Source organism: Meleagris gallopavo, chromosome 13 (genome assembly GCF_000146605.3).
Source record: "Meleagris gallopavo isolate NT-WF06-2002-E0010 breed Aviagen turkey brand Nicholas breeding stock chromosome 13, Turkey_5.1, whole genome shotgun sequence".
Taxonomy (NCBI): Eukaryota; Metazoa; Chordata; class Aves; order Galliformes; family Phasianidae; genus Meleagris; species Meleagris gallopavo.
In genome coordinates, this window is record NC_015023.2 from 14,947,569 (window position 1) to 14,973,605 (window position 26,037).

General features: G+C 39.9%; 1 protein-coding gene across 2 annotated transcripts in view; it reads left to right on the plus strand.

Annotated features, from left to right (window-relative positions):
* PLCG2 (phospholipase C gamma 2) overlaps positions 1-26,037 on the plus strand; it is a 64,844-nt gene that overhangs the window by 6,803 nt on the left and 32,004 nt on the right. For both annotated transcript variants that reach the window (XM_010718083.3, XM_010718084.3), the window contains 6 exons: positions 3,654-3,895; positions 16,868-17,008; positions 19,153-19,246; positions 20,738-20,785; positions 24,201-24,285; positions 24,747-24,830. In XM_010718083.3, the coding sequence (XP_010716385.1) occupies positions 3,700-3,895; positions 16,868-17,008; positions 19,153-19,246; positions 20,738-20,785; positions 24,201-24,285; positions 24,747-24,830 (648 nt within the window). In that variant the 5' untranslated portion in view covers positions 3,654-3,699. The remainder of the gene's footprint in view (positions 1-3,653; positions 3,896-16,867; positions 17,009-19,152; positions 19,247-20,737; positions 20,786-24,200; positions 24,286-24,746; positions 24,831-26,037) is intronic.

Consider the following 26,037-nt stretch of genomic DNA (forward strand, 5'->3'; position numbering starts at 1 on the left):
GCCCGGCACCCCGCGGTTGGCTGCTGATCAACGCTGCCGGCCGGTCTGCTGGAGGGGGGAGAAGCCCAGCGCCCTGCACGGCTCGGCTCGGCGCTGAGGGCCGCAGCCTGGGCCCGCCTTCGGTCCCTAGCAGGTGTTCCTTGTGGCCGAGAGCTTTGGTTCCCCCTGCTCGGCAAAGCTCCGTGCAAACAGCTGTCTGTTGGTTGCGATTAATTGTTAGCGAGGTGGTGCTGCTGCTGGTGCTGTGCCCGGCTGGGTGAGCCGCTGTCCCGAGGCAAGGCTGGGGCAGAGCGTGCAGCGACGCGTGCAGAATGGGGCTGGCAGCGCCCAGAGCTCATGGGAAAGTGTAGAAATTGGGGCGAGTCTGACTTCAGATTCCGCTTTTTGAGCAACCTTGGTGTGCAGGGAAGGCACCTGCGGTGTCCTGTGGCTCAGGAGCGGTTCTGCTGTGCTCATCTGAAGTGTTCGTTGCCAACCTGCACGTCTGTAACTTCACCTGTCTACAGCTCTTTCTCTCTGTGTTTTATCAGATGTCTACACGGTACAAATTGTAGACTGATCTTCAGATAAGGGTTTGGTTTTGAAATTGAGAAGTACTGCAGCAAACTGGCACTAAACATGCAGGTTCTTGGATAGCACCAAGTGTATCTTTCTCCTTGCCTGTGTTCACTTGGCTCCTTGCAGCGGGTCTTCCTGACCTTTTTGGTACAAAATGTTCAGGCTCTTCACTGAAAGACAACGTAGAAATTACTGTTGTGTCATAACACAGTAAGTAATGGATAACGCTGATTCTGCTTTTGATACAGGACAGCATCGAAGTTTTGCTCCTGTGGTGCTTGCAGTCGAAGGGAAAGAGTCATATGTTGGTGTCTGTGCCTAAACCAGATCTTGTATGTTATGCAATTGACTCTTTGAAAGGGTAGATAACAGCAGGACAAGGTAAATGGTTTTAAGTTGAGGCAGGGAAGATTTAGATTGGACGTCAGGGGGAAATTCTTTACAGAAAGAGTGGTGAGGTGCTGGAACAGGCTGCCCAGAGAGGTTGTGGATGCCTCATCCCTGGAGGTGTTCAAGGCCACGTTGGATGGGGCCCTGGGCAACTTGGTCTAGTATTAAATGGGGAGGTTGGTGGCCCTGCACGTGTCAGGGGGGTTGGATATTCATGATCCTTGAGGTCCCTTCCAACCCTGGCCGTTCTGTGATTCTGTGATTACCAGATCCCTCATTGAATCGTTTGGACCTTTCTTTCTGCTTTAGGTTTCAGGAACTTTTCTGTAGAAGAGCAGTAATGCTTCTGATTCACACAGAGGTGTCTTGTAGCTCATGGTCCACTGATTTAGAGGCAACAAGGTACTGTGTTGATGAGGGTTATAAGGGAGTTCTGCTGGGTGAATGGGTAGAAATATTGTAGATTCAAATTGTTGTGCAGGGAAGGGTGTAAGAATGCTGAAGAGGTCACATACTTGTGTCTAGTAAGCCTCTTAATGTGGAGAAAGCTAGGTCTGGTATCAGGTTCCATTTGTTCTTTTGGTCTGCTGTGTTCCACTGTTAGGAAGCTCTCTGTGGTGTTTGTTCTAAATTATGGAACAGGTGAACAGATAATAAAGGGATGGTTGGTTAGGTTGATGAAGTGCTATGATGTTCTTTTCTTTTTTTCTTACTGATGAAGTTGGTGTCCTCAGCTACAGTGTTGTTTTGCAGTAAGTTAAAAGCTTGGCTTCTAGCTTAAGATTTTAAGTAGGCTAAAAGCAGTGTTCACTTTCTTTTTTAAAGAAAGAGCTACTTTAAAAGAGGAAGTCCAGTCTATTATGTTCAGCGGAAACTGCTTAAGAAGCCACCTCTGAGAGGCAGTTCCTTTGTACCAAGGGGCTAATCTCTCAAAAAATGCTTTATTGCCTTTTATTAAATTAGTATGTTTAGAAATTCCTTCTTGTGTTGTTTAAAGACGTTTCATTTTACAGCTGCAAAACAGTATGCTTTTTAAAGACTTATTTTTTATTTTATTTCTGTTCTCCTTATATTTTTGTCATTGTAGCTGGATGACTACGGCTAAATTGCTAGATGCAAACTGGTGATGATTTCAGTGACAAGCTGATTTGTTCCAGGGAGTCAGAAAAGTTCAGCCACATTCTGACTAAAATCTGCCATTGTGTACAATCCTTAAAAGTTGTCCAGAAGTCTCAGTTGTAGGATTGGCATATATGTATTTTTTTAAGTAGTAGTAGGACAACGAAGTACCCTTTTCTTACACAGTAACAAGCTAATTAATCTGTGTGACTCTTTGCAGAACACTAGTTGGGCTTCAGGTTCCACATAGGCAAAGCAGAAGAGGCCACTGTAAATAAGAAGGGCTTTGTGTCTGCTTCTCTGATAGCCTAAAAAAAACACAACCCAGTGTCATTGAAGTTGTAGATTTTAAAAAGAGATTGGAAAGATTGCATTGGACCACTTCAGAGTCTGACAGATGAGACTGAAACTGGTTAGTGACAACACTGAAAGACAGCTTTGTGGTATTAATGAGAGAGCAGAAAAGAGAGCTCCTTAGTGAAACGCAGGTCAGGAGACTGACATGGGGTGAGGGGGAGGAGAGTTGGAAGAAGTTACCAAGGGGAAGCGAGAAGTGACATGGACAAATTAGTTATCAGTGCAGAAACTGAAACTGTGATGGGGAGTAATGGGCTGAGGAGACAGGAGGGGAACAGCAGGGATGCTGTGGCAAAGGGAAGATCGTGCAGGACACTTAGACCTGTCCTGCCCAAGGGTGAAGTTAAGGGGAGTCATTGGGAACTATGTGGCAACAGTGGCAAAAATGGTATCTATCACTTTTTTGTACATGGATGACAGAGCAGGGCTTTCTGTTTGTAAATAATCCTGCTGAGCAGTAATCAAGCTTGCAATTAGCTGTTAGGTTTTTGGAATTCTCTTCAAGCAGTAAATTAATGCTTCTGTATTAAGACAAGGCACGGAGAACAGCAAACCTGCTGCGGTTCACCAGGGGCGCAGCATTTTGACCGTCTGCAGTTGGTACTGTGAATGTAATAATAATAAACAAAACCAACAACTAAGGGAGAGGAAAAAGGTTTTGATTGTGCTTCAGATGTTGCAAATACTGCTTTCCATATTGATATAATGATTGTTAATACTTAGGACAAAATCATTTTCTAGATATTTTTTGCAGTTCCAGAATTTAAGGTACACTCAGTTTCAATCAAGAACTGAAGATTTAACTTCTAGCATAACATAGAACTCACAAAGTTTTTATAGCACACAAATCTACAAGTACTCTAAAACAGTAAAGAAACTTTTATAGGAATGATTGAAAACAGCCAGTTCTATCCCTGTCAAATAGAAAAATGTCCATGAGCGAAGACTTACTGGTATTTTACTTGCTATAAAATGGTAAGTAAAAACTGATCTGATACTTGAAAAGACCCTAAGCTTAAACTGATACTTTTTTGATGTCTTATGAGTCTCTTATGAGACTCCTGAAGTCATCAAATCAAGATAAATATAGTCGGGGTTTGAGCTTTGTTATTCTATGTATGGATCTACCAGTATCTTTAATTTTAATAAATGTGGCTTTAAAGGAATAAAAATATTGTCTTAATTACTGATTATTTTTTTTCGTCCTTTCTTTCTTTTTTTCTTTTCAGCACAGTGAAAACCATACAAGTTTAACTGAAAAAGAAACCTAAAAAAATGCCCAGAAAGAGTATAGATTATGGAGAGCTGCCGGAGTATGAGAAAAGCCAGATCAAAAGGACATTGGAGCTGGGAACTGTTATGACTGTATTCAGTATTAAGAAGAGTAGTCCAGAAAGGAGGACTATTCAAGTTATAATGGAAACCAGGCAGGTAGCCTGGAGCAAGACAGCTGACAAGATCGAAGGTTTCTGTGAGTATTTTCAAAGTGTCCATGAACTTGGAGTCACTAATAAATCAATGTAATTGTCAAATATTTGTTTAGTGAGCCTTTATTAATACGATTAACCTTTTGGCTAGGAAGAGTTTGGTAATTTGCCAAGAATGTGCTGAATAGTCGCAGTGCTGGTGAAGAATCTTCTGCAGCTCGTTAGTTAGATAACTAATGCTATGCTTGTATATGGTTAACATGCTTTTTCTCTAAATCCTGCTGTCCAGTTTTTCATCTTTAAGTGTGATGGTGCTTTTGCTCTCTGTTATGAGTGACAACTATTTTTCCACATTTAAGCTCAAGAGGTCTTGTAGCTTAGAATGATCAGGACTTCTTTACCTCTTCTTTCTCCAAAAGCAAAAGCTCCAAATGGAAGGAAACTGAATTAAAATTTGATTTCTTGAGGAATTTGCCTTATCAGGATAGGAATCATTATTTAGGACCATTGTTGGTAGTACCAGTGACTTAGGGGGGTGGAGGTGTGAGGTATAAGGGATGAGTTGAAGGTCCTGAGTTTACAGAGCCTGTTTGGCTGATGTCTAAGCTGTCTATAATTAGGTGGGGAAATAAAAGTGGAGTTTGTAGCTACATAGGACTGCAAAAGCCACGGTATAAAATAAAGTAAAACTAATTTTCAGTTCTTACTGAACAAGGCTGATATCAACCAAGCTCAGCCTGCAATTTTTGGGATTCTTGCAGCTCCCATTGTTATAATGTAACTACACCGTTTGCATATGACCACATGGTAGCTATTTTATTTTACTTTTTTGTTCTGCTGTGGACATGATTATACTATGCAGCTGCTAAATGCCTTCAATAAAGGAATTGAATTGTTTCTCTGAGTTGCCAGAATCATTTATTGCTCAGCCTCAGATAATATGAGAAGCTGGGTGCTGACTTTAGGAATTGAAATTCTGATAAGAAGTTGGAGTTTGGAGGTGGAGAACTGTGAAGGCTGTAGTAAGAAATTAAGTATAGCATGAGGAGCATCAGAAGTGAGACTAGAACTTAGTGAGAAGAGCCAGAGCTCAATGAGAAACAAATTGGTCCAGGCCTGGGAGAAGGAAGAGAGGTTAAGAACACGAGGAAACTGAGACTAAATAGAACTGGGTTGAGGGAAGAGGTCACGGATATGGAGGTGTGTGTGGTGGGGGGGTGGAAATTACATTGTAATGGGAGAGAGAATGGGGTTTGACTATTGATTTGTGGATTTTTAGAAACTTCTTTTTTGCTAAATCTACAGTAAGCTAGAAGTGCATCAATCTGTAAGGTTGCGAAGATGAGCACTGAGAAAGTACGTGATTTTTGAATTGTCTGTGCAACTTCATGTCATGCTGCTTACAAGCATTAAATTTCTACTTGCTACTGTTCCTGCTGGCTCCTGTTTGGTTCCTTGCATGGCCTGGATCTGCAACAGGAAATCTATTGGAATGGAACGAAGGACTGGTCGTCATAAAGTGGTTTTTGTCATGGGTGATGAAAATGTGCTCGTATGTAGTGTTTTGGGAAAAAGCAAGCAGATCTGGAAGCATTAACATTAATTAACTGTTTTGCTGCACTCAGTTACTCACGTAAAATGAGGGTATATATAATTGTGCGTGTGAATGCCAGTACTTTAGTAGTTCTGATATGCTCAGACCTGGAATGAGGTGTGCTGAAAATAAGTCCTGTGTGGAGGAGTAATTCAGTTATGAGAGCATGGCTTGAATGTACTTGGTAAATAAAAGCTAGGGTGATACATGGATTAGAACAAATTAGGAAATGCCCATGTAGTGGGTGAATAAGGCTTTAGAGTCCTCTGCCAAAAATAACATGGGATCATGGAGGTAAAGACTGCTGCAGCCAGTTGTACAGAGTAGCCAGACCTAAAGAGGTGTGTGCATAGAACTACATCCCAACAATTAAATCACTTGCTCTACACAGAGATGTTGACACTTTAAAGAGAAGGTGAATGTTATGTTAGGCTCTGACAGCTGGGTAATCCAGCAGGGTAATGACTTGCCTCCAGATACACTGGCACTGGTTACCAGAGCAGGGAATTCAGCTGTAGAGCTGCAATTTATCCAGGGGCCCTCTGCCTGAAAGTTCCAGTGCTACAGCAGTGATTTTAATTCGGCGACATGTAATGACCTTTACAACAATGGAAACTTTAGATCTGAGACCATGACCTACTGAAAGCATGTAATTTGCACAAATACGCACAATATTATTTATACTTATTTATCTTAAAAATCAAAGAACCTTCCCTAACCCTCAGAATTATTTTGCAGGCATTGCTTCAGAAAACTATGTGAACTGCTGGAAAGGTTCTATCTACTTGAAATGAAAGTCACTGCAGCTTTAACTTGCTGGCAGTATTTCTGCTGAAGAGGAAGGAAATCTTCTTCTTTTTTTTTTTTTTAATAAATTTTGCTATTGCGTCTTTTGACTGAGACTCAGGCTTCCTTTTTTTGCTTGAAAATTGGAATATTTATGGATTTGTACTTCGCATGTATTTGGAAATTTAAAGCATAGGCTTCTTGAATACCGGTGATAGGGGAAATTCAAGTTTTTATTTCTCTGGAGCTGTACAAAAATGATACGACCAGTTTTATGATAAGAGAAAAATTGTTTCCACTTATGTGTATATAAATGTACACATGAATGACCCCAGATATTCACTGTTGAATTGTGTTGACCTTGTGAAGAATAAAAAAAACCGTACACGTTTGCAATGTATACATATATTTAGTGGCAAAGGGCATGGAATTAGGATCTCAAGTTCTGCTATTCAGTATCCTGTGCTTTAATACTGAGTAGTGCTTTTCATTACATAGTTTTTTGTGATGTGAATTTTAATGGTTGCTATTTCCACATGCTGCAATCCAGTAAGAATTGGTATTTATTAAGGGTGAGAGTAGTACAGTAACTGTAGCAGTCCAGGAGAGCATGGTAGGGATAGATACAGTAATCATTTATTCTGTCACTGTGTGTTGGATGTTTGTCTGCAGCAGTGGATTTTGGAAATAACTGCACAAATGAGAGGAGGTGATTCTGCTCAGTGCTTGTTGTGGTTGAACCCTCAGGTTATTACAAGGAACTTTTTCAGTTTGGTTAGTGTTGTTTTGGAAGGGATTTAAGTTAAGCCTCACACTAATGACTAGGCAGCTACTTTTATTTGGATTAAATAGGTCTGCTCAGGAGAGATGTAGGATTAGCTATGCTGATAGAAATGTTTAGACAACCCTGTGGCCCTCAATGTGCTATTCTGTGTGTTTTTAATTGCATTACCTGCAGAGAAAGCTATCAGCCTTTATGCTCAGCATGGACTAGGCTTTGAGCAGCCTGATCTAGCTATAGATGTTCATTGCAGGGGAGTTGGACTAGATGACCTTTAAAGGTCCCTTTCCACTCAAACTATTTTATGATTCTGTGAAAGAGCTGCTGAAATCAGAGCTGTTTCCACTTGGTATAGGTATGTTACTCTGGATGAGTAGGTTAAAATGGAGATACTCTTCTTTATAAAACTCCTAGTTCCAAGCCATTGCTGTGGTAACGAGTGATGATATACAAAGGCAAGGAAATCTGGTCTAAGCATTCTTGTTTGCTGTGTGGCTTAAACTGCACAGCGCCAGAGTATTGGAGGTTTTCCACTGGCCAGCTGAAAGAGTTGGGTCACCAGATACAAAAGACATTTTCTAACAAAAAGGAACTGGTGTGAAATCTCCGTATTGTCCCCTGTGCAAAACAGTGCAGGTGTCCTTTTAGTAGGATATGCTGTTTCAACAGTAGATCAGGGAGCCAAATTTTCAACTGCTACATGTCATGGAAGTTCTCTTACTTTAATAGAGCATCTGAGGGTAACTTTTTTTTTTTTTTAAGCTTGAGAGTTGAGTTGGAGCTGAATGGTGCTACACAGCTTCTTAATTTTGCAAGCATAACGTCTTATTTCAGCTGGTGCTTTGTCCTGGCTCTACACATCAGGCTATGCAAAACATTGTAACCTCACTGTTTCCCTTAAAGGAGCCTCATGTTCCACCTCTCCTTTTAGTGTCAGTCCTCCCTGCCCATCTGCAAGGGAGGGGAAGGTGCCCAATTGTGGTTGTCTTAACGCAGTGGACAACCTGTGTGCAAGTTTTCTATCCTGCACAGCTGTGCAGCAAGGAAGTTCTTGAGTGATGGCTCAGTTTTCATGAGGACAGTGTAGCTGTTGAGCTTGTCCAAGCTGTGGATTTTTCTCTATGTATGGAAATTCAGATCCTCTTGTGAGACTTCCCTTTCTTGGGTTTACTGTGATTTACTGTTGGAATGTAACACATTGTAGGACCAAACACACAGATTAGGGGAGATGACTTTCTTTTCTTTATAGCCTGCTGTGTTTGAAGAGGCTAATACATGGGCATCTTTCAAGAAAAAATAAATACAATTTGTCCATATTTTACATTCTTTGGAAGCATCAAGTTGTCTTTTAAATGGAAGGGGAAGGGTCAGCTGTGGAAAGAGTGGAGTTGCCTGACCTGAAGTTTTCTAGGTTTAGTAGAGGCCAAGAAGGTTCCTAGTGCTGCCATTCTTTGTCATCTTACAGATGCCTTTCCTGGATTCGCTTGGGTCCAAGGAACCCATTGAGCAAAACTGAAATAAATAGAAGGGAGCAATGCACCTTTTAGAAGAGCTACAATCACAGATGTTTGGCATGCAAGATTTCATTAATGTATTAAAATGAATGCCAGTGACATGTGCTTCCTCACGTGGGTCTGCAGAGAGCTACACAAAAAGCTGAGGGGAACAAATCTGTGCTAGATATCACTATGTTCACCCATGCTTGACTTGTTTTGTCATCTTGCTATAGTTCTGTACAGAGAGATGTTTTAGGTCCCCTCATAGCTCTGGAGTCTTCTGATGGAAACACTTGTAGGTACAAAATGTCGGGGATTTTTCTTCTGCGTTCTACTTATTAAAGGCATTCATTTTTATTCTGTATTGTCCTCCATCGTTTTAAACTACAAGGATAATGTTTGCTAGGAGGGCTATGGGACTGCTTGTGGGACTCAGAATATCAGAGCTCTCAATCCTAAGTTACCAGGCCATCGGTGGTCAAGCATTGATTTAACTTCTGATGAGAATGTTTTTGCCCTCGAGTCTTTTATTTATTTACTTCTTTTCCCTGTTGTGCTTTGTGTATTGCAGCGTGGTATTAATACATGTGCCTTGAATGAGACCCAGTATAACATATCCATGGATCATATACCCATGGGTTTTAGTGGCCTATGACTGAGTTTATGGATTTGCAACTTCAGAAGTACTGATCTTGATGACCGGAACAGAGCTAAACTAATGTGTTATCAACACATCAGAAAATGAAGTTTCAGTTTCCTGGTATGGAGGGAATTGATTTGCTTATTTAATTCGTAATGGTTCTTCTCTGGCAAACACTAATTTCTGCATGCTGTGTGCATGACTGTGAAGCTGTGACATTATTGTGATGCACTGCTCAGCATGTCACTTCCTGTAGTTCTGCCCTGTGGTTGTGTAGCATGTAAACCCTTTACAGCAGTGCATGGGTCTTTGTGGTGGCCCCTCTGTCGTGCCTGTGCTGCTCTTTAAGCTCTGTCCTCTTTAAGCTGTTGCAGGCTAACCACACAATAGATATTTTGTGTGTTGCTGTGGTTTCTGGGGTCACTTTTGCCTCATGTCAGTGACCCTGCTGCTCTGTGTCTTTGCTAGGATAGCACATGGCCCACAAGCAGCTGCACTGTCGTAGCTGAGGTGGCAGCACAGAGAACTTCTCAGCAGGTGTGAAAAGCAGAGAGGAAGGAAAGGGTGACCAGGAGTGGGAACTGCTGATGTCAGTGTTCTGCCGAGAGGTGTTTGGGGTCCAGCACCTGACATTTGCTGACTTGGAGTGTATTCAGTGCTACCAAATAACGCTGCCAATATTTCTTTGTGCTGTGATGTACGTACTTAGATGCACATGAATAAACCAAGGCACAAAGAGGTTATGGTATCTAAGTTGGTATAGCAAGTACTTGATGAGTTGTAGGCCTTCTGAAGGGTGAGCTGAATGGATATTTCGTTCTTTAATGATGGGAAGTGCTTTAAGGAGAGCTGGTAAGGGAAAGTTTGTGACCACTGGAGTCTGATTAGTCACTGGAAAACATGGGAGTTTCTGCATGCTCCCCCATTAGTCCTTGTGTGAAACGGTGATTCATAGCTAGGAGAATTTATGCTCTGAGATGTCCATGGCACCACCACGGCAAACAGGAATAAAACTTGTTGAAACTGAGGCTTTTGTAACTGATTATGTACTTCGGTTTAACGTATCTTCAGTCCAGATGTATGTTGATGTAGCAGGAATACCTTATACCTTTTTCATTTTTAATTAACACGTAATACTCAGAGTATTACAACATTTTATTTTAGAATTAACATGAGCTGCTAATTTTGTGTTATGTTTCTTCTCTTGATTTTTTCCTGCAATTTTTTTTCCAGAGTTTGTAGAACAAAATGGCTGTGGCCCACTTCTTTAATACATTTACCATCTCAGGATCGTTTAGTGTTACTAATGATTTGTCGAATGTGTGAAAATAAAAAGAATTATCAGAGAGTGTTAAAAATCACTTAAGTTTTACTTCCTGCTCAAATAAGGAGATTTTTCAGAATTAGTCCTCTTAAAAATCCATAAGTGGAATTTTCATATTTCAGGGATGTATTAAGAAAGGGAGTGAAAGAAACAAAGAACTAACTCAGTAAATTCATGTTGTACGTAGAATTTAGACCTGTGAGTACTGCTCTGTTTCTTCCTTATCTGCAGGATTGCACTGTATTTGTTTTCAGATTTTGTTACACAGCCAAGTAGAAACCACATTTCTGCAGAATGCTGCACCTGGATAATGATCAACACTCCCTGAAGCAGCAGTGCATCAATAATGTAGTCATGTAGATAACTGGAGCAGAGCAGGCCAAGTGCAATTTACAGGTTGAGGTGAAATGCAGGGATGTGTAACTAATGTAATGGCAAGCTTATGTGTGCTGCCACAGATGGTGCTGTTTTAACTAACAAGGTATTTATTTATTTAGATCTTTATTCTTGTATTTTGTGAATTTTATCCTGCAGCATGTTGTCCCTGAAATCAAATTTTGCTGAATTTGCTTTTAGTGTCCCTGCTAAAATGATGTGCAAAAGGAAGCACATTTTGGTTCTGAGCATCCTGTCAGCAGTCAGACCAGCAAGAACCTAAGAGGCTATTTGTGGAAGTAGCTTGCATTCTTAAGCATAGTTGAGGGATTTTTTTTTTCTTCACCAAGTTAACTCGCTCAGTCATTTAATTGGTAAAATTTGAATGTCAATGGGAACTCTTTCTGTTGTGGAAAACCTTTATTTCTTTCTCTTCGGAGAAAATGGTATGAACATTTACAGTACCTCTACCTTTCTGGGTGAAGTAGTGAATATCAACATATTCGGCAGAGATGTGTGAAATGCTTCTTTTGGCTGTAATGTTGGACTTCATCTTGCTAATTTTCAGTTGCCCTTATTTTTTTCTGTCTAAACTTCTGTACTCTTTCAGCCATGTAGTTAAAAGTAAACAGCAGGAACAAACGTAACTCCCCTTGAATGCTCCAGAATCATATTCTGCCATTTTCTTTCTATTTTGCATTCTAAAAACTGTTAAGAACAAAATGTCATTGCAGAAGTGAATCTACTTCTTGCTCTTTGCAGAGTATCATATCTAAAGGATATTAAAATTCACCTTTTTCTAATTTGAAACTGATGTGTTTCTGTTCTCTTACCTAGGGGATCTTCGTGTAAGCCTCCAACTGAGAATTTAGACCATGGTTTCTGTGGTCAAGTGAAAAAAATGAATGTGTTTTAGCCTTTAGCTGTCTTCAAATCATTTTTCAGCAATTCAGTTCTGTGGTGTTTAATGCTAGCTTACAAAGACCAGAGTGGCTGGCCAGTGAAATGGAGATCCAGCGTGATGATCTTTGCAGACCAGAGCACTGCTAATAGAGTTGGTCAGAGTGAGTGGGAGATGTAGATACTCCAGTATATTACCCCCAAAGTCAAAGTTTTGCATGGCAACCTTTTTGTTTTGGTTGACGGAGTAGAACGTCTACTTTTATGGGCACATATGTACTTTTTTCTCATTTTCTGAAGGTGCCTTTTTCTTTTTAATATGAAGCCAATAGCCACTGGAGGTCTGTGACCCTTTGAATTCAGAGCCCATCAAGCTGAGAAGGGCTGTAACATGCTGTTGCTCTGCTGAGCCGTCCAGCAGGGAATTGTTAATTCACAAGGTGTAGCTATCATTGGTAGGATGGTAATTCATTGTTTTTGTAGATGGTGGCTTTGTGTGACATGAGGACCCCTTGGGAAGGTACTCAGGTGCTATGCCAAGACCCACCACACCATTTCTCATGTTGCCTCCTTAAACTGTGCTTTCAGATACCCCTGTGACTTAGCTGTAATTCCTTGGGCTACTGCATGTCGTATTCAATTTCACTGTTTGTATGTGCTGAATCACTTTGCATACCACTGCTGTACTCACGTGCTTCAGCTTTCTTCCTTCATATGACTTTGCCCTTCGGTGAGAGAGGCCTCACTTTTTTCTCTTTAGAACTGTGCACAGCGTTTCGCTGCTGTTTTGAATAAAACGGGAGACACACCTTGTGTAGTTAATCTTTAATTCTGTAAAACTGAGAGCAAAGTCATTGTCCTCACAAACCGCAGTGAAATCCATTTGCAAAAAGATACTGAAGGCCTTCTTCGTTCAATGGGCGCTCATTTGCACATTGCCTATCTGGAAGGAGGCAGTTTCTGCCTTTCTGAAATGAAACTTTCTTTAGAATATTTTGTAATGCAAATTGTTGAAAAGATGTGGATTCTAAAAACTGGTTCTGAAATGCTTGTGCAGAACATTACTATGTTTACACATAAAAATGCAAAAATATTCGTACAGAGAATGCCCACCCTTGTGTCTGGGTCTGTGCCGTTTGGATGATCAGAGTCCCTTATTTTCCCTTCTGAAACGTTGCCAGTAGTTTCCTTGTTGACTTCTGGGGCCTGTTGTTGAAAATACCTAATGAAGTAAATAATGCATTTAATGTAGTAAAGCACGTCTTCTTAATGTGACCTTACATTGTTGCTTCCAGCTAACATGCTGCAGTTCTACTGCTAGCATTGGCTGATTTTAAGCACAGTTCCTTTGTGCAGTTATCTGCTTGGCCACTGAATAGTTGTGCTTCCTGCAAGCAGTGAGTAATGTGTGAATGCTAGGGCTGGAAGGAGGCAAACCGTTCCCTTTGGGTAGCAGTTCTGGTTTGTTCCTGTTTAAAGCATACCTGGAATGATCAGCACAGTGTTGTCATATACAACAATGTAGTGTTTTCTGCAGTTCTGTTTGCGTCATTCCTGCACCTCCTAGTTCTGTTTTCCCATCTGCCTCTTGGGGTAGCTGAAAAAAAGGTAACAGCAATTCATGATTTTTGCTGCCAAGTTATTTGAGTGGAGATCAGTGGAGATGTTATGGATCAGAAGGTGGTTGTTAAGTTTGTGGCTGTAAAGAGCTCTCGCAGGCATTCTTAGTTGCTCAGTGCTGTTTAATCTGTGCAGTCTTTGGAAAGTTGCTGTGTAGTGGTGTAATGATCCACTGAATTACTGATTTACCAAACAGACACAGCATCAAGAGCAGACGTGCAGCTCCTTCGGCCTTGGACTGCCACAAATGCAGTGAAAACTGCATATCCAGATAGGAGCCTGAAACAGAGTGGGAAGTGAGGGTGCCTTGGAGTCCAGTCTGGTTAAACAGTCACCTGAGGGAGTTGTCAGAATCAATAGGGGACTGATGAGACTGCCAAGAAGATTCTTTTAACCCATGGCAAAAATGACAGAAGAATGGATGAAATGTGAGCTGGCATTGTAGGATTTTTGAGTGGCACTTAGCTTCTTAACTCTTTGGCTTTTTAATGAATGCATTAACACTGTCTTCTTTATCTTGTTGGGTGTTAGTCAGCTTCTCTACAGAACACATTCTGAACTGTTTCTTTGGGGAATTCAGTAATCTTACACTGTTACTTGGAAATTGCACTTGCAAGTCTATTGTACTCAATCTTACACTTTGCAAGCTGCATATGTCCAGATCTGTGTTTTTGCAGATATATTAAGCCCCAGGAATATCTGTCCATGAAGCCAGGTCAGAAAATGACTCTGCAATTTGCATGTGGGATTGAGAAGAAGAAAGGCTCCATAAGATCAATGCAGTAAGAAGATGGAATGTCCGAGGCACTGTGCTGCTACTTGTAGCGCAGGCATGAAGTTGTATTTTAATTGTTCGGTGACGGATTGTGCTATAATAAGTTCACAGTAACAGGCAACTTGGTACAGTTGATTTACTAATCTGAGTCTGAAACATGTTGCTGCTTTTCCTGGCTGTTCCCTTCTTGGATCATTGGGTTCGGCCATTCCGGATGCAGTGGGCGTTGGGTGGAGGGTGCTGGCAGCTCCAGCCCCTGTAGGGGGACAGCAGGGCTTAGCTGAGATCCGAATATATCCTGTCTGTGCATGTCTCTCTCTTTGCCCCTCCGATGTTTTTTTTTCCCTAACTTTCCTATCAGTCGTATGAAATAGACTCATGTTAATTGAGCTTGTTCTAAAGAATACATGAGAAATCCCATAAGAGCAATATAGTTCTTGTAAGGCCTTATTATATGAACAAATTCCAACACTTCAGTATTACTACACATTAATGGCATAGCTTTCTCTAAATTGGTTACTAGCCCTTATGAGAAAAATAATTTACATTTATTTTCTTCTATTGTTAACAGCATCTATCCCCGTAGTCCAGTCCTTAAAGCAGCGTGAGTAAAAGAAGACTGTAAGATTAGCAGTAGCACCATGAAAGCTGTGTGAGCAGATATCCTTGTGCATATATGTATATACACATACATTCACACGAGAGAGTGGAATGGTAGGGCTGAAAGGTTGCACTGCAAAGCAGAGGAGTGTAGTGAGTGCATATGTAACTGAGGGAAGACATTAAGCAAGGCTGCATGTTTGTTTCAGAGGTCTGGATGAGGTAAGAGGCACTTGAAATGACAACAGCAGTGCAGGTTGTGAAACTGCTCTATCGCTGCTTATAGGTTATGCTTTGAGGGGCTTTTTGTGGTCTGGTGCTTTGTCTGCATGGATTTATGGGAGCGTGAAATGAAAGGTACACTTTGCTTTCAAGTTAAAACTGTGTTTCTCAGCAGAGGTTTGTTGGTCAAAGGGAAAGAAAATGTACCTGGTGTTGTTCTTGTTCGTTATCAGCGTGAGCCAGCGTGGTGTACGGTCCCACGCTGTATATTGTGGCCACTAAACTACTTTCTTTCTTTGCATCCTGAGTGATGAATGTGATTGAGTGGGCTTAGCCTATCTTTTTCAGATGCTGGCATTTTGGGATGCATATCCAGGTACACTGCTGTGAGCCTGTCAGAAGATTTGAGTCATCAGTGAGAGCTTCTGGTTGTGGATCATTTATAGTTATATTTATAGTAATATTTTTATTAGAAGGTTACACATAAACTTAGGGCTTTTGTCCATCCAGATATTAGGAGATGATCTAGTAGTTTGAAAGTGTGACTGAAGAGTTTGAGCCATTAGCTGCACTCTATCTTGAAGGTGTTACACTAGGAAAAATAAGTTCAAGAAAGATGCTTGTGTCTTAAGGACAATTTAGGTTGACATTTAAGGTCTTGTTTTCCCAAGAGAAGTTGTTTAATGTCAAAGAATAAGGAGTATTAGGTGGAAGTTTGGCCTAGGATACTTTGTGAGGATAAAAATGGAATTAATAAATGAATGTTTCTTTACCGGCATTCTGTTGATGGATGTCCTATCCCCTCCTTTTAACACTGGCTTCATAGAAACCCAGTGATAATGGGCCAAAGCTTTAACCAATGTTTAGCTCCTTCACCCTGTTGGCAGCCAAGTTTCTTTTTCATTATGTGTTAATAAGTGTGGTGAGGCGTTCAGTTAAAACTTGTTTTTTATATTATGGAGTTCTTAAGTGCATGAACAGAAATCCTCAGTTATTTTCCTTGGATCTTGCTAGGTTTGATAAACACATTTCAAGAACAGCCATGAAATGTTTCTCTTCACTCTTCATTCTGCAGCTCGTAACTCAAGATTGTCCAGAAGTAGGAAGAGCCACTTGTTTGGTTCACAGGCAGAACAAACCACTTCCTCAGTTTTTTAATAAGTATCTTATCTTGAGACTACACATATTTCTATTTCAGTGCTGTCTCGCTGCTCTTATGCAGGCAGTATAACGAGAGCTGGGCAAAAAGGGAGCTGACTTGAGAAAACGCATGCTTATGCGTTGTTCCCACTTGGCTATGCTGCAATCAAGTCGAAGGTGCTACAACAGCTTATGTTGAATGACAGATACCTGTTTGGAGATGGCCGGGAAAAGGCTTGCAAATGGTTTAATTATCAGGCTGCATTTTCTCTTTACTTTCTGGAGGGTGCCAGACACACTTGTTTAATGTGCTGAAGCAAGCTGACTTTCTGAGATGTAATGCATACTTTTTAGTTAGGTAAATTAGAATCTGTATCACTCTTCTGTCTCTGAACAGTTGGCAGTTGGAAATTTCTTGTTCAGTATAAATTCCATTTGTGAAAACATGTCTTCTGTACTCCAAAGGGACTATATGTATAAGCTTTGTCCATTGATATTCAGTGATAGTCATATGATAAGAACAAGAGAAGTTATTTTTCTCCTTCTTTTGGTCTTTTCCTGCTATTGTCTTCTGGTCAGTAATACACCGAGTCATTTATTTGTGGATTGCAAGCTGGTGCAATTCCTTATCATATAAGCATCTATAACAATATACATACATTATATATGTATACATGTTTTGAGGTTTTTTGTCTTGCTGTTTCAGGCTCTGCTGGAAGGTAAGTGCAGTTCTGCTGACTGACTTACTGTTGTTTCCTTTCAGTGGATCTGATGGAAATAAAAGAAATTCGCCCCGGAAAGAATTCAAAGGACTTTGAACGATGCAAAGCAAAGCACAGAGAAGAACACTGCTTCACTATTTTTTATGGTACCCAGTTTGTCCTCAATACCTTAAGTTTAGCAGGTAAACTTTTCTTTTCTTCATTTGTTTCCTCTTTAAACCTAACTACTGAGCAATCAAATACACTAATGATAGTAATGCAAAGAATATAATGATTTTTGACTTCTGCAGTTCAGGAGTGCACCAAATGCTTAAAACCTGAAACCTTTTACTTGGCCCTAAACATCTGTGAACTGACGCCTTTGTAATGTTTTGCTGTCCAAGTGTATTGTATGAGACTTTTCCTTATATTGTCTAAACAGAACAGTTGTATAACTTGTGGATGTAGTACGTGAGTCAGTTGCCACAATCTGTCTTGCACTTTAATGGCCAACACCTCTGCGTGATTTAGGAACTTTCATATTTGTTGTTTATCAGAAGACAACTACTGTTAAAGCACTAATAAAAGACATGTCTCTTAGTATATGCTCATATTAATATATCACTTCCCAAGATCACTGACAGAGAATTTTTTAGCATAGTTTCTGATGCACTTGATCATCTGTAACAAGGACAACTTTTGATGGTTAAATCTCTCTTGTAAAGTGTTCAGTGCCGAAGAGCAGGGATGATGTTGTCCTCTTTAAAGTCAGCAAAGGATCTGGCTGCATTAAAGACAAAAGCAAAATATTGCCCTGGCATTTTCAGGATGGCCAAACAATTCTGGAAACAATATCCATAGAGTTACACTAAGTCTGTATCGCAGAAACTTTCCTGTTACCTATGAGCAGGCTAATTTGAAAATGAAGTTCTAGCTTAGTTTGTGTGGGTGTGAGTCACTTGATAATACTAAACCTCTTCTAAAGAAGGATTAGGGGATCATAAATAACATTGGAAGATGATAAATTTAGGGTGAAGAGGTGGATGGGAAATAAAGAAATAGTGCATCCTGTGTTTTGGGTAAGGCTTGGAGCACTTCTTACTTCAGGTGAGATTATTTAGGATGGCAAAATCAAAGATTTTGAAATGAAAAAGGATATCAGCTTTTATAGTGCAAGCTGAATATGGTTTCTGTCTGTGAAGAGATTCTATTCTGAAAAGCTTGTAATTGAACTCACTTGAGAATCACACTGACAGTTTATTCACAGTGGTATTTCTCTCTGTCCTTCCCGTGCAGAAATGTGCCTGCCCATTTAATTCATCAAAGTTGTTACAGAATCTTAATAGGAGAAAAGAGGAGTGCTTTCCTAAGCACTGTAACACTAACAGTACCTTCCTTTTTATTTAATGATCATTTTTTTTATTATAGAAGCTATATACTCCAAGTAAGCTAACAGAGCTTTCATGTGTGTCTGAGAATTAAGAGCTTATAGATTGCAGCTCTGAAAACCTTCCCAATCTGATGTGCATAACAGTATGACTGATATAACTTTCAAGTAAGGGTGAAATCCTTTTCCTTGCTAAGGCTTTGTCTTGGTTTCTTTAAACTATATTGAATAGTTGCCACTTAGAAGGGAACGGTGGCTGTCATAAAGGCCAGAATTGTCTCGGGAGAATTGGTTTGTTATTTCCAAAATTGTAACTAAGTCAAAAACATTTCCATAGGGAACTGTTGGGCTATATATGGGCCCATATATGTTAACGTGCTGGGCTCTGGCTTCATCCCAGGGGATAAAGCATTGTTTGAAAATGTGTTTAGATAAAAGTTAATCTTCATATTTTGAGAAACTGTTTTACTTTGAAGGCAGTTAAAGAATTTGCATGGATTAGAGCTCCCACTTTTGTCAGAACTGGTTTAATTGAAGAATGCCATTCTGCTGGTTCAGAGCCAGCATTCTAAAAAGTATTAGACTTTGCCCAGCTGAAAGCTGTAAAAATAGCGTCTCATCCAAGGCCCCCCAAAATTGATTTCAGTTTGATTGGTATCTGCCAGGGAAAGCTGAATCCAGAATGCAGTCTAAGATCTTCTGTTGTGTTCAAACATTACCGAGTGGTGATGTTAAATGATGTAGAAAACTGTTCTCCTCTTAAAAGACAGTTCTGCTAGGATTAGCCCGGTCACTCCCAAATTCATGCTGTTTTGTATTATTAGTTCTAGAATTAGCAACATGAAGCTATGCAGTGAGATTTATCAAAAAGAAAGGTTGACCTGCAGCTCTGTGCACTGGGGTTTAGCAAGATTTCACAAGTTATGTCCTACTTTCTCATAGCATATTATTTTTTTTCAGCTGATTCTAAAGATGATGCTGATAAATGGTTGTGTGGCTTGAATATCTTGTATCAAGAGGTCATGCGAGCTCCAACACCTGCAATCACGGAGAGGTATGCAGACATTTTTTCACTTTGTGGGATTTAAAATTTCTTTGGAATTTGAAGGAGAATACCTGAAATAAGTTTTTAAAGTGCAACCAGTGGTTGCTTGCTAGTTACCTTAAGAAACAACAACTTTCCAGTTAGTTGATGATACAAAAAGGTTCTATGGAAATTCTCCTTGCCTATTTTTCTATTTACGTATTCTGGATTTGCTGTTAAGAACTTGCAGTTTACCTTGCTCTGTGTGCCACAGACATACACCCACACAAGGTCTCTGAATGAAATATCAAGACCATCTGATCTAAGCTCTTGGAAAATTCACATTGTGCAGTTACAGTAGGCTTGATCTGGTAGGTGTGTGTTGCAGGCAGCTCTTGTGTCCCAGTGATTCACACGTGCACTTTTGTAATTTCTCCTGTTGATACCATTGCATCACAAGGCTTTGTGATCAGTTCACTTGGATAGATGGGCTGAAAATGAACATCTTGAAGGCTTTCCTTTTAGCAGCCGCCAACATGATGGTGCAGTTGCACCCTTAAGGCTTCTGAAGATGTCACACGAAACTACTTATATTCAGAATGTGAATTTTCTTGACAAGCTTCTAAAACTGTTTCTGCATTTGATTGCTGTTCATCACTGCTGACTTTTCTGTTTAGGATGTGTCACTGTTACCTGTTTTACGGATATACTCGGTCCTCAAAGTCTACCTAACCGAGTTGCCACATTGACATTGATGTTGGCTGTACCTGCTTGCAATTCCAAGCTGGGGAGAAAGTATTCACTTAATCCTCCCTTTATCTGTTGTATAATATAGCAGAGAGTTGATACACAAAGTGCTACTAGGTTTCAGTCTGTTTGTGGACAAAGTGGTGTCCTTAGAGAACTGAGGATAAGCTTAACATTGACATGCTGTGAGCAGCCTATAGATCAGTTGTGTGTGTAGATATTTACTGTTAATACTGCTAACAGTATTTTGCTGGGCAGCTAAAGCTAACATGCATTCCAATGAGGCTTTTCTTAAAAATTCTTTAAGCTGTTCTTCCCTTCCCCCTGCTTTTAATTTTTATGCATGTTAACAGAAGTTTTATGATTAGGCCCCTGACTCAATTATTGACTTGGTTGAGTAACTCTAGTTTGGGTTAGCTGAAGTCTTGGCCCACTGTAGCAAGTTACATGTTTATAGTTTCTGTTTGTTCATTCTTTTGTGCTGTGCACGCCCTTCCCTTTCCTGTATTGTTTATCTGGCTTTAAAAATGCAGTATTAAGTAATAAAAAGTGTTTATTTACAAATACAGTTACAAAACTGTTTGAAAGCTTAGATGCTGCGCTGAAAATATTTCTGCTTTATCAAAAGACATGCATTTTCTGATTTTTTTTTTTAAATGCTTCTGTTGAATTTCATCTCCAGATTTTGATATTTCATTTGTTATATATACCTGCTCAATTACACAAACATGGGTTAAATCTATTTTTCCCCCATTTTTCCTCCTTTCCCCCAAGCTGGCTGAGAAAGCAGATCTATTCTGTTGATCAGACTAGAAGAAATAGGTAAGAAACTCTATCTTTATGTTCAGTTTGTTTTTAATGAACCTTTATTGCAGGCCCTAACGTAGAACAAACAGAAATAAATATTTATTCACCAGAGTTGACAAGTATGACATCCCTTGAAATGCTGTTTGCTCTTGTTTTAACAACTTGAGTTTTGCCTTTTGCTAGATGCAACAATATGTTCATGTATGTGATACTAAGAAACAAATGATGAGAAATAAATGCTTTTGCTTTTAGCCTAGAATTACTTTGCTAGAATGAGGAAAGGCAATCACCTTCTCCATTCTTTCTGCAGAGATTGAGCTCAGCTGTGCAGGTTTGTTAAGTTGCTTGCTTTACAGAGGTCTTTACCCCTTAATAGCCAGCTTGACCCCCAGCAGCATGGTTTGCATAGCCTGCTGTTAGTTTTCCTGTGCAGACTTGCTGTGAAGACTGCTGGAGTGACTATGATCTATTGTAGACAGACCAAACCCAACTCTCAAAAGCCTTCTTGGGCACCTGGAACAATCAGACTGCATAAGTAGAGTTCAGCATGGGCTGCTAAAGATCCAGGGACAGTGTTTAAATGAATAGCCTTACCTGGTTTCAGATCATGATTGGTGTGTGTGGTATCTGGTTTGAAAATAATCAAGGCAGCAGTGTCAGATACATCCAGAGACAGGGCTGTCCCAAGCAATAACATGAGTTCTTTCTTTCAGGAGGTCAGAGCTGAGACAAGAATAGAACAGAGTATTTAGAGGAAGAAGAGATAACAGAGATACTTGATGAGTGCATTGGGGAAGAGGAGGGACATTGTTGTGACAGGGTAATACTGTGGGGAAAAAAGTTCCTTTAACAGTGGGAAACCAAAGACATTTTTGATGATAGCTACAGAGAGAAACGAAATCAGTTATTTGGAATAAGGACAAAAATCTTTGGTTGTATGTTGTTTTTTTTGGGGGGGTTGTTTGTTTTGTTCTTATTTTTGAAGGCTTCTGTGTTGAGTGAAATTTTTGTGCAGTTGGGCTAGATACCTGGGTTTGTGTCTTTGCCACATATTCAGATAGGCCAAAGCATCACTGATGCTTCTCATGTGGAAAAAATGCCATGGGCTTGTAGGTTCCCTTGTGCTGTGTTTCTTCATATGTTTGTGTCTCAGGACCTTGTTTCAGCTCAGTGTGTGCAGTAGGTTTGCAGCTTTTGCACAACAAAAGGGACTTTCTAAATGTATTCAGCTGCACATTTCTGGTTAAAGTTACCAGAACATGTGGAACACTGGGAAGAACATTAACCCTTTTTCTTCCATATATATTATATTACCATGATTTTGCTCTTTGTAATGTTCATTTCTTTTCTGAGTGGAAAAGAACATGCGTTTCCTCTCATTTAGACCTTTTCCTTAAAACAAAATAAAGTGTGATGTTTCATTGTGTGAACAAGACTGTTATTGCAGGAAATAACACCCTTCTGCAGACAGCCCGTGGCGTTGTGCAGCTGGCTTCAATGTGAACTAAGACAGTTTGAGGAATGGTGTTTTCAAAACTGCCAAGAACAGTGAAGGGCCTTGACTGGATGCTGGCTTACACCTCCTGATGCATTTTGTAAAACTAGCTCACAATTGAGGTGTTTGGAGGGGGATCGTGAAGCAAAAACAAAACTTTAAGGTACAGAAGCTGTAGCTGACAGTATGCCTGCTGAAGAGGTTTCACTTGGTGCTAAAGGGTTGTTTCATCACTATAAGGCAGTTTGCTGAGGTTTGAGGGGGCTTGCAGGTGGAGAGGACAGTTCTTTGTTCTCCTAGTTGATGATTCATGCTTTTAGAGAATTTCAGGAAAGGAGTATGAGCTGGACTTCTTTTTGTTTAGTGCTGCAGTTTCTAAGGAGGTTGATTGTAAAGGTTAGGCTTCCAGGCAAGTCCTATTTACCGTGCTGAGTTTTTGCCAGTGGTGATGAAGCCTCAGCTCTTTGTTTTGGCTTATGCTTGTTCAGCCAGAGTAAACTGCTTGTTCTTGGTGTTTGGGGTGCGAGCGGAGTGCTCGTTCTTGCTCCAACAAAGAGTTCTTTTCCAGAGATCTGGCGACAGGGAGGAAAGCCAGGAATTTCCTGACTTCTAATCTGGCTTTGGCGTAGGTTTTGGCTAAGTTCTTTCTTGCTTTGCTGTTTTCTCTCTGTGCACAGTGGAGATGAGGATGTCTCCCAGGGCAGCTGCTTGCATGGACACAGTGGAATAGACGTGTTATTTTCATCTAGATGCTACTTGCTTTTGTTTCTTTCAGGTTACTCTGTTCTGATCCTGTGTTTGCCTAGAGTTAATGGCTTATGAATTGCAGTGGGGGTAGAGGCAGAGCACCTTAGCCTAGTTTTCTTGGGTACTATTGGTATTACACTGATGTTGGCTGTAGCAACCGTGGATGGGTTATCACCTCTTCCCTACTTCAATTTGCTGCTATGAATCTTTATTTCCTTCATCTTCCAGCCTAGGACTTGTCCTTGTGCCCTTCACACATCCCATTTTAATGCTGTGACCTCCTTGAGTCCTCATACCTGCCCAAAGTACGAAACTCTGTACTAAGACACGAAGCCTAATTTCTGTTCTTTCCTATCCAAAGACAAATGGAGTAGCAGCCACTGAAATGGAGCTGCACGGAATGGATTATCTGGTGTATCAACTTGGTGCTGCTGGGTGGATGAAGTCATGCTCTTTCCTTTTTGTCCACCGTCCTTACTTGCTTCTAATCAGGCTCTCACGACTCTTTGCTTATTCCAGCTATGATGCTGTTATGGAGCTGAGTGAGCTCACAGAGCCAGTGGAAGACTTGAATACTTGTTCTCCCTGCAGCTTTAGACTTTTTTCCTGGCCTAACAAGTTAAATCATGGTAACTGAAGGTTTGATGAGTGTCAGAGCTGGTCAGTGGAAGCAAAGAAGGAGTGGAGCACAACAAGAGGGGTTGGAGTGACTTCTTGTATCAGCAGGGTACAGTCAGACTGACTCACCTGTACTAACAGCACACTTAAAGTGTTTAGGCATCTAGGCCCTTTGGAAATCAACCCTCAGCCAAGAGTTATAATAGTGTTGCCCTAGCTCTCATTTACACCATGAGGATAACTACAAGTATTGTGATTTGCTTTGAGACAGCACTGTAGAAGGCCATAGAAATAGTAGCTGCAAGGCTGGAGTAAAGTCTGAGGTTGATGAGAGAATGGAAAGATGTGATTGAAATGCCTGTTTGTCCTCACTAACTAGAAAATGTCAAGCTTGCTCCCATATAGGTGTTATATTTACAGGAGTTTATAATCATAAAAGATATCCTACCAAAAATGTTTCGTTAGTAACATTTTTGTGTTGATATAAAAATATATTCGGTAGCTGGGTAGATACAACATAAGTGTTTTATTGTTTTGTTCTGTTTTTTTGCTATATTTTCTTTTTTTCAGTATCAGTCTTAGAGAGCTGAAAGCTATCCTTCCCCAAGTAAACTTCAAAGTGAGCAGCATGAAGTTCTTGAAGGATAAATTTGCGGTAATAACCTGTAAAGTTTAATCTGTTTTGTATTGTCTGATAGATGTTGATATTTCTGTTCAGGTTACTCTATATATACACTTTTTTTATTATTGTGTGCAAATAATTACATTATATTCACATTATTCATTAATTTCTAGTTTTGACTTTACCTGCATATAAGTCTTTAAGAAAATACGGACGTAACTTTCACTCTCTTTGCAGACACTACTTCATTCCCAGTAAGGGTACAAAACCAAATATCAGGGTGCAAAACAAAAGGACAAAAAAGCAATTCCCCCTCCCCCTCCCAGTATTAAAAAGTGATAATCCCCAAATGTAAAAAAAAAATAAAAATGAAGTCAGGTGGAATTCAATGTGTGTGTTGGTGGCAGGTAAACTAGAAATAACTTGTTTGCTGTGCAAATGCTGTGCAAATTTCATGGAATTCTCAATTCATTACATGCAACTTTCTGTTGTAGGAAATAGGTGCTCACAAGGAAGAGCTTAGTTTTGAACAATTTCATTTGTTCTACAAAAAGATCATGTTTGAACAACAGAAATCGGTAAGTTTTTTAATAAGTAGTCTTAATAATGTTAAACTGATTGATCAGAATAAAGAGAAAATGCTATTCTTGTAGCAGCAGAAGGCAATATAGTACTGTGCTTGACGTATAGGCAATAATCACCATCAGCATTTGGCTGAATAAGATGAATAATGGCATTTCTAGGAATAACTTTTCTTGTGAGATTTTTATGATAAACAGAATGTCTCTATATTGAGTTTGGTAATCTCTTTGCTGATAGGTGCAATGATTTTTCATACTTCTATTACTTTTGTACCACATCATTCTGTAAATCTCTGGGATGTATCCTGAATATCAAATAATAGCTATTGTTCTCCTTTGCCTCATGCTCAGAAATTACAAGCAATGAGTGCAGAGCATGGCGTGCTTCAGATAGTGCTTGGGCAATATGAATGCAGTGGAATAACTGCCTGACTGTAGTTTTCTTATGTTAATTGCATAGTTTGATAAGGCTGGTGAATCCTGCATATGTTTAGGGCCTCTGAAAATTAGGAACTCTTTGCAACTGTGAAGACAACCGATATGAAATTACTTGCGCACAGATCTTTATTGATGATGTATGTATTGATGATTCAACTTCCATTTGTTAAAACAGAAACAGTGAGAATCAGTGCCATTTCCTTTTGGCAGTAGTGCTTTCTTGTGCTGCTTAAAAGTGATGCTGAAATTATTTTGAATTAATAATCTCTGTTTATTGCCAGAGTTTTGTTTTTGGTCATGAAAATCTAGTTAATTAGCCTGAGTAGAAAGCTGAAGAGTAAAACACAGAATAAAGAAATTACTTAACTTCTTAGACTCTGGTTATCATCCGTTGTGGATCATTTCAAAGAAACTCCTCAGTTTGCTCAACAACTGCTACGATTCAGTTGATAAGTTCCCCGTGATCTCTTACTAGGTTGCTCCAAGCTGGAAGCAATATAGATTTTACATTCAAATGAACAAATATGATGGAAGATATGCAATTCAATTTTATGTGGGATATAGAGCAATAAGAGCTCCCAAGAAAATTGACTGGCTGTGTGTCTGAGGTCCTTTATCAATAGCACATTTGCTGCTGCTTTCACACCAAAAAGCATGATATGCAATTGGAAGCATGATATCCACGTTGGATGGGATGGGATGGAAAATGTCATGTTCTCTTATTTTTTTTTATCTTACCTCCTTACCTCTTCTCTCTCCCCATCCT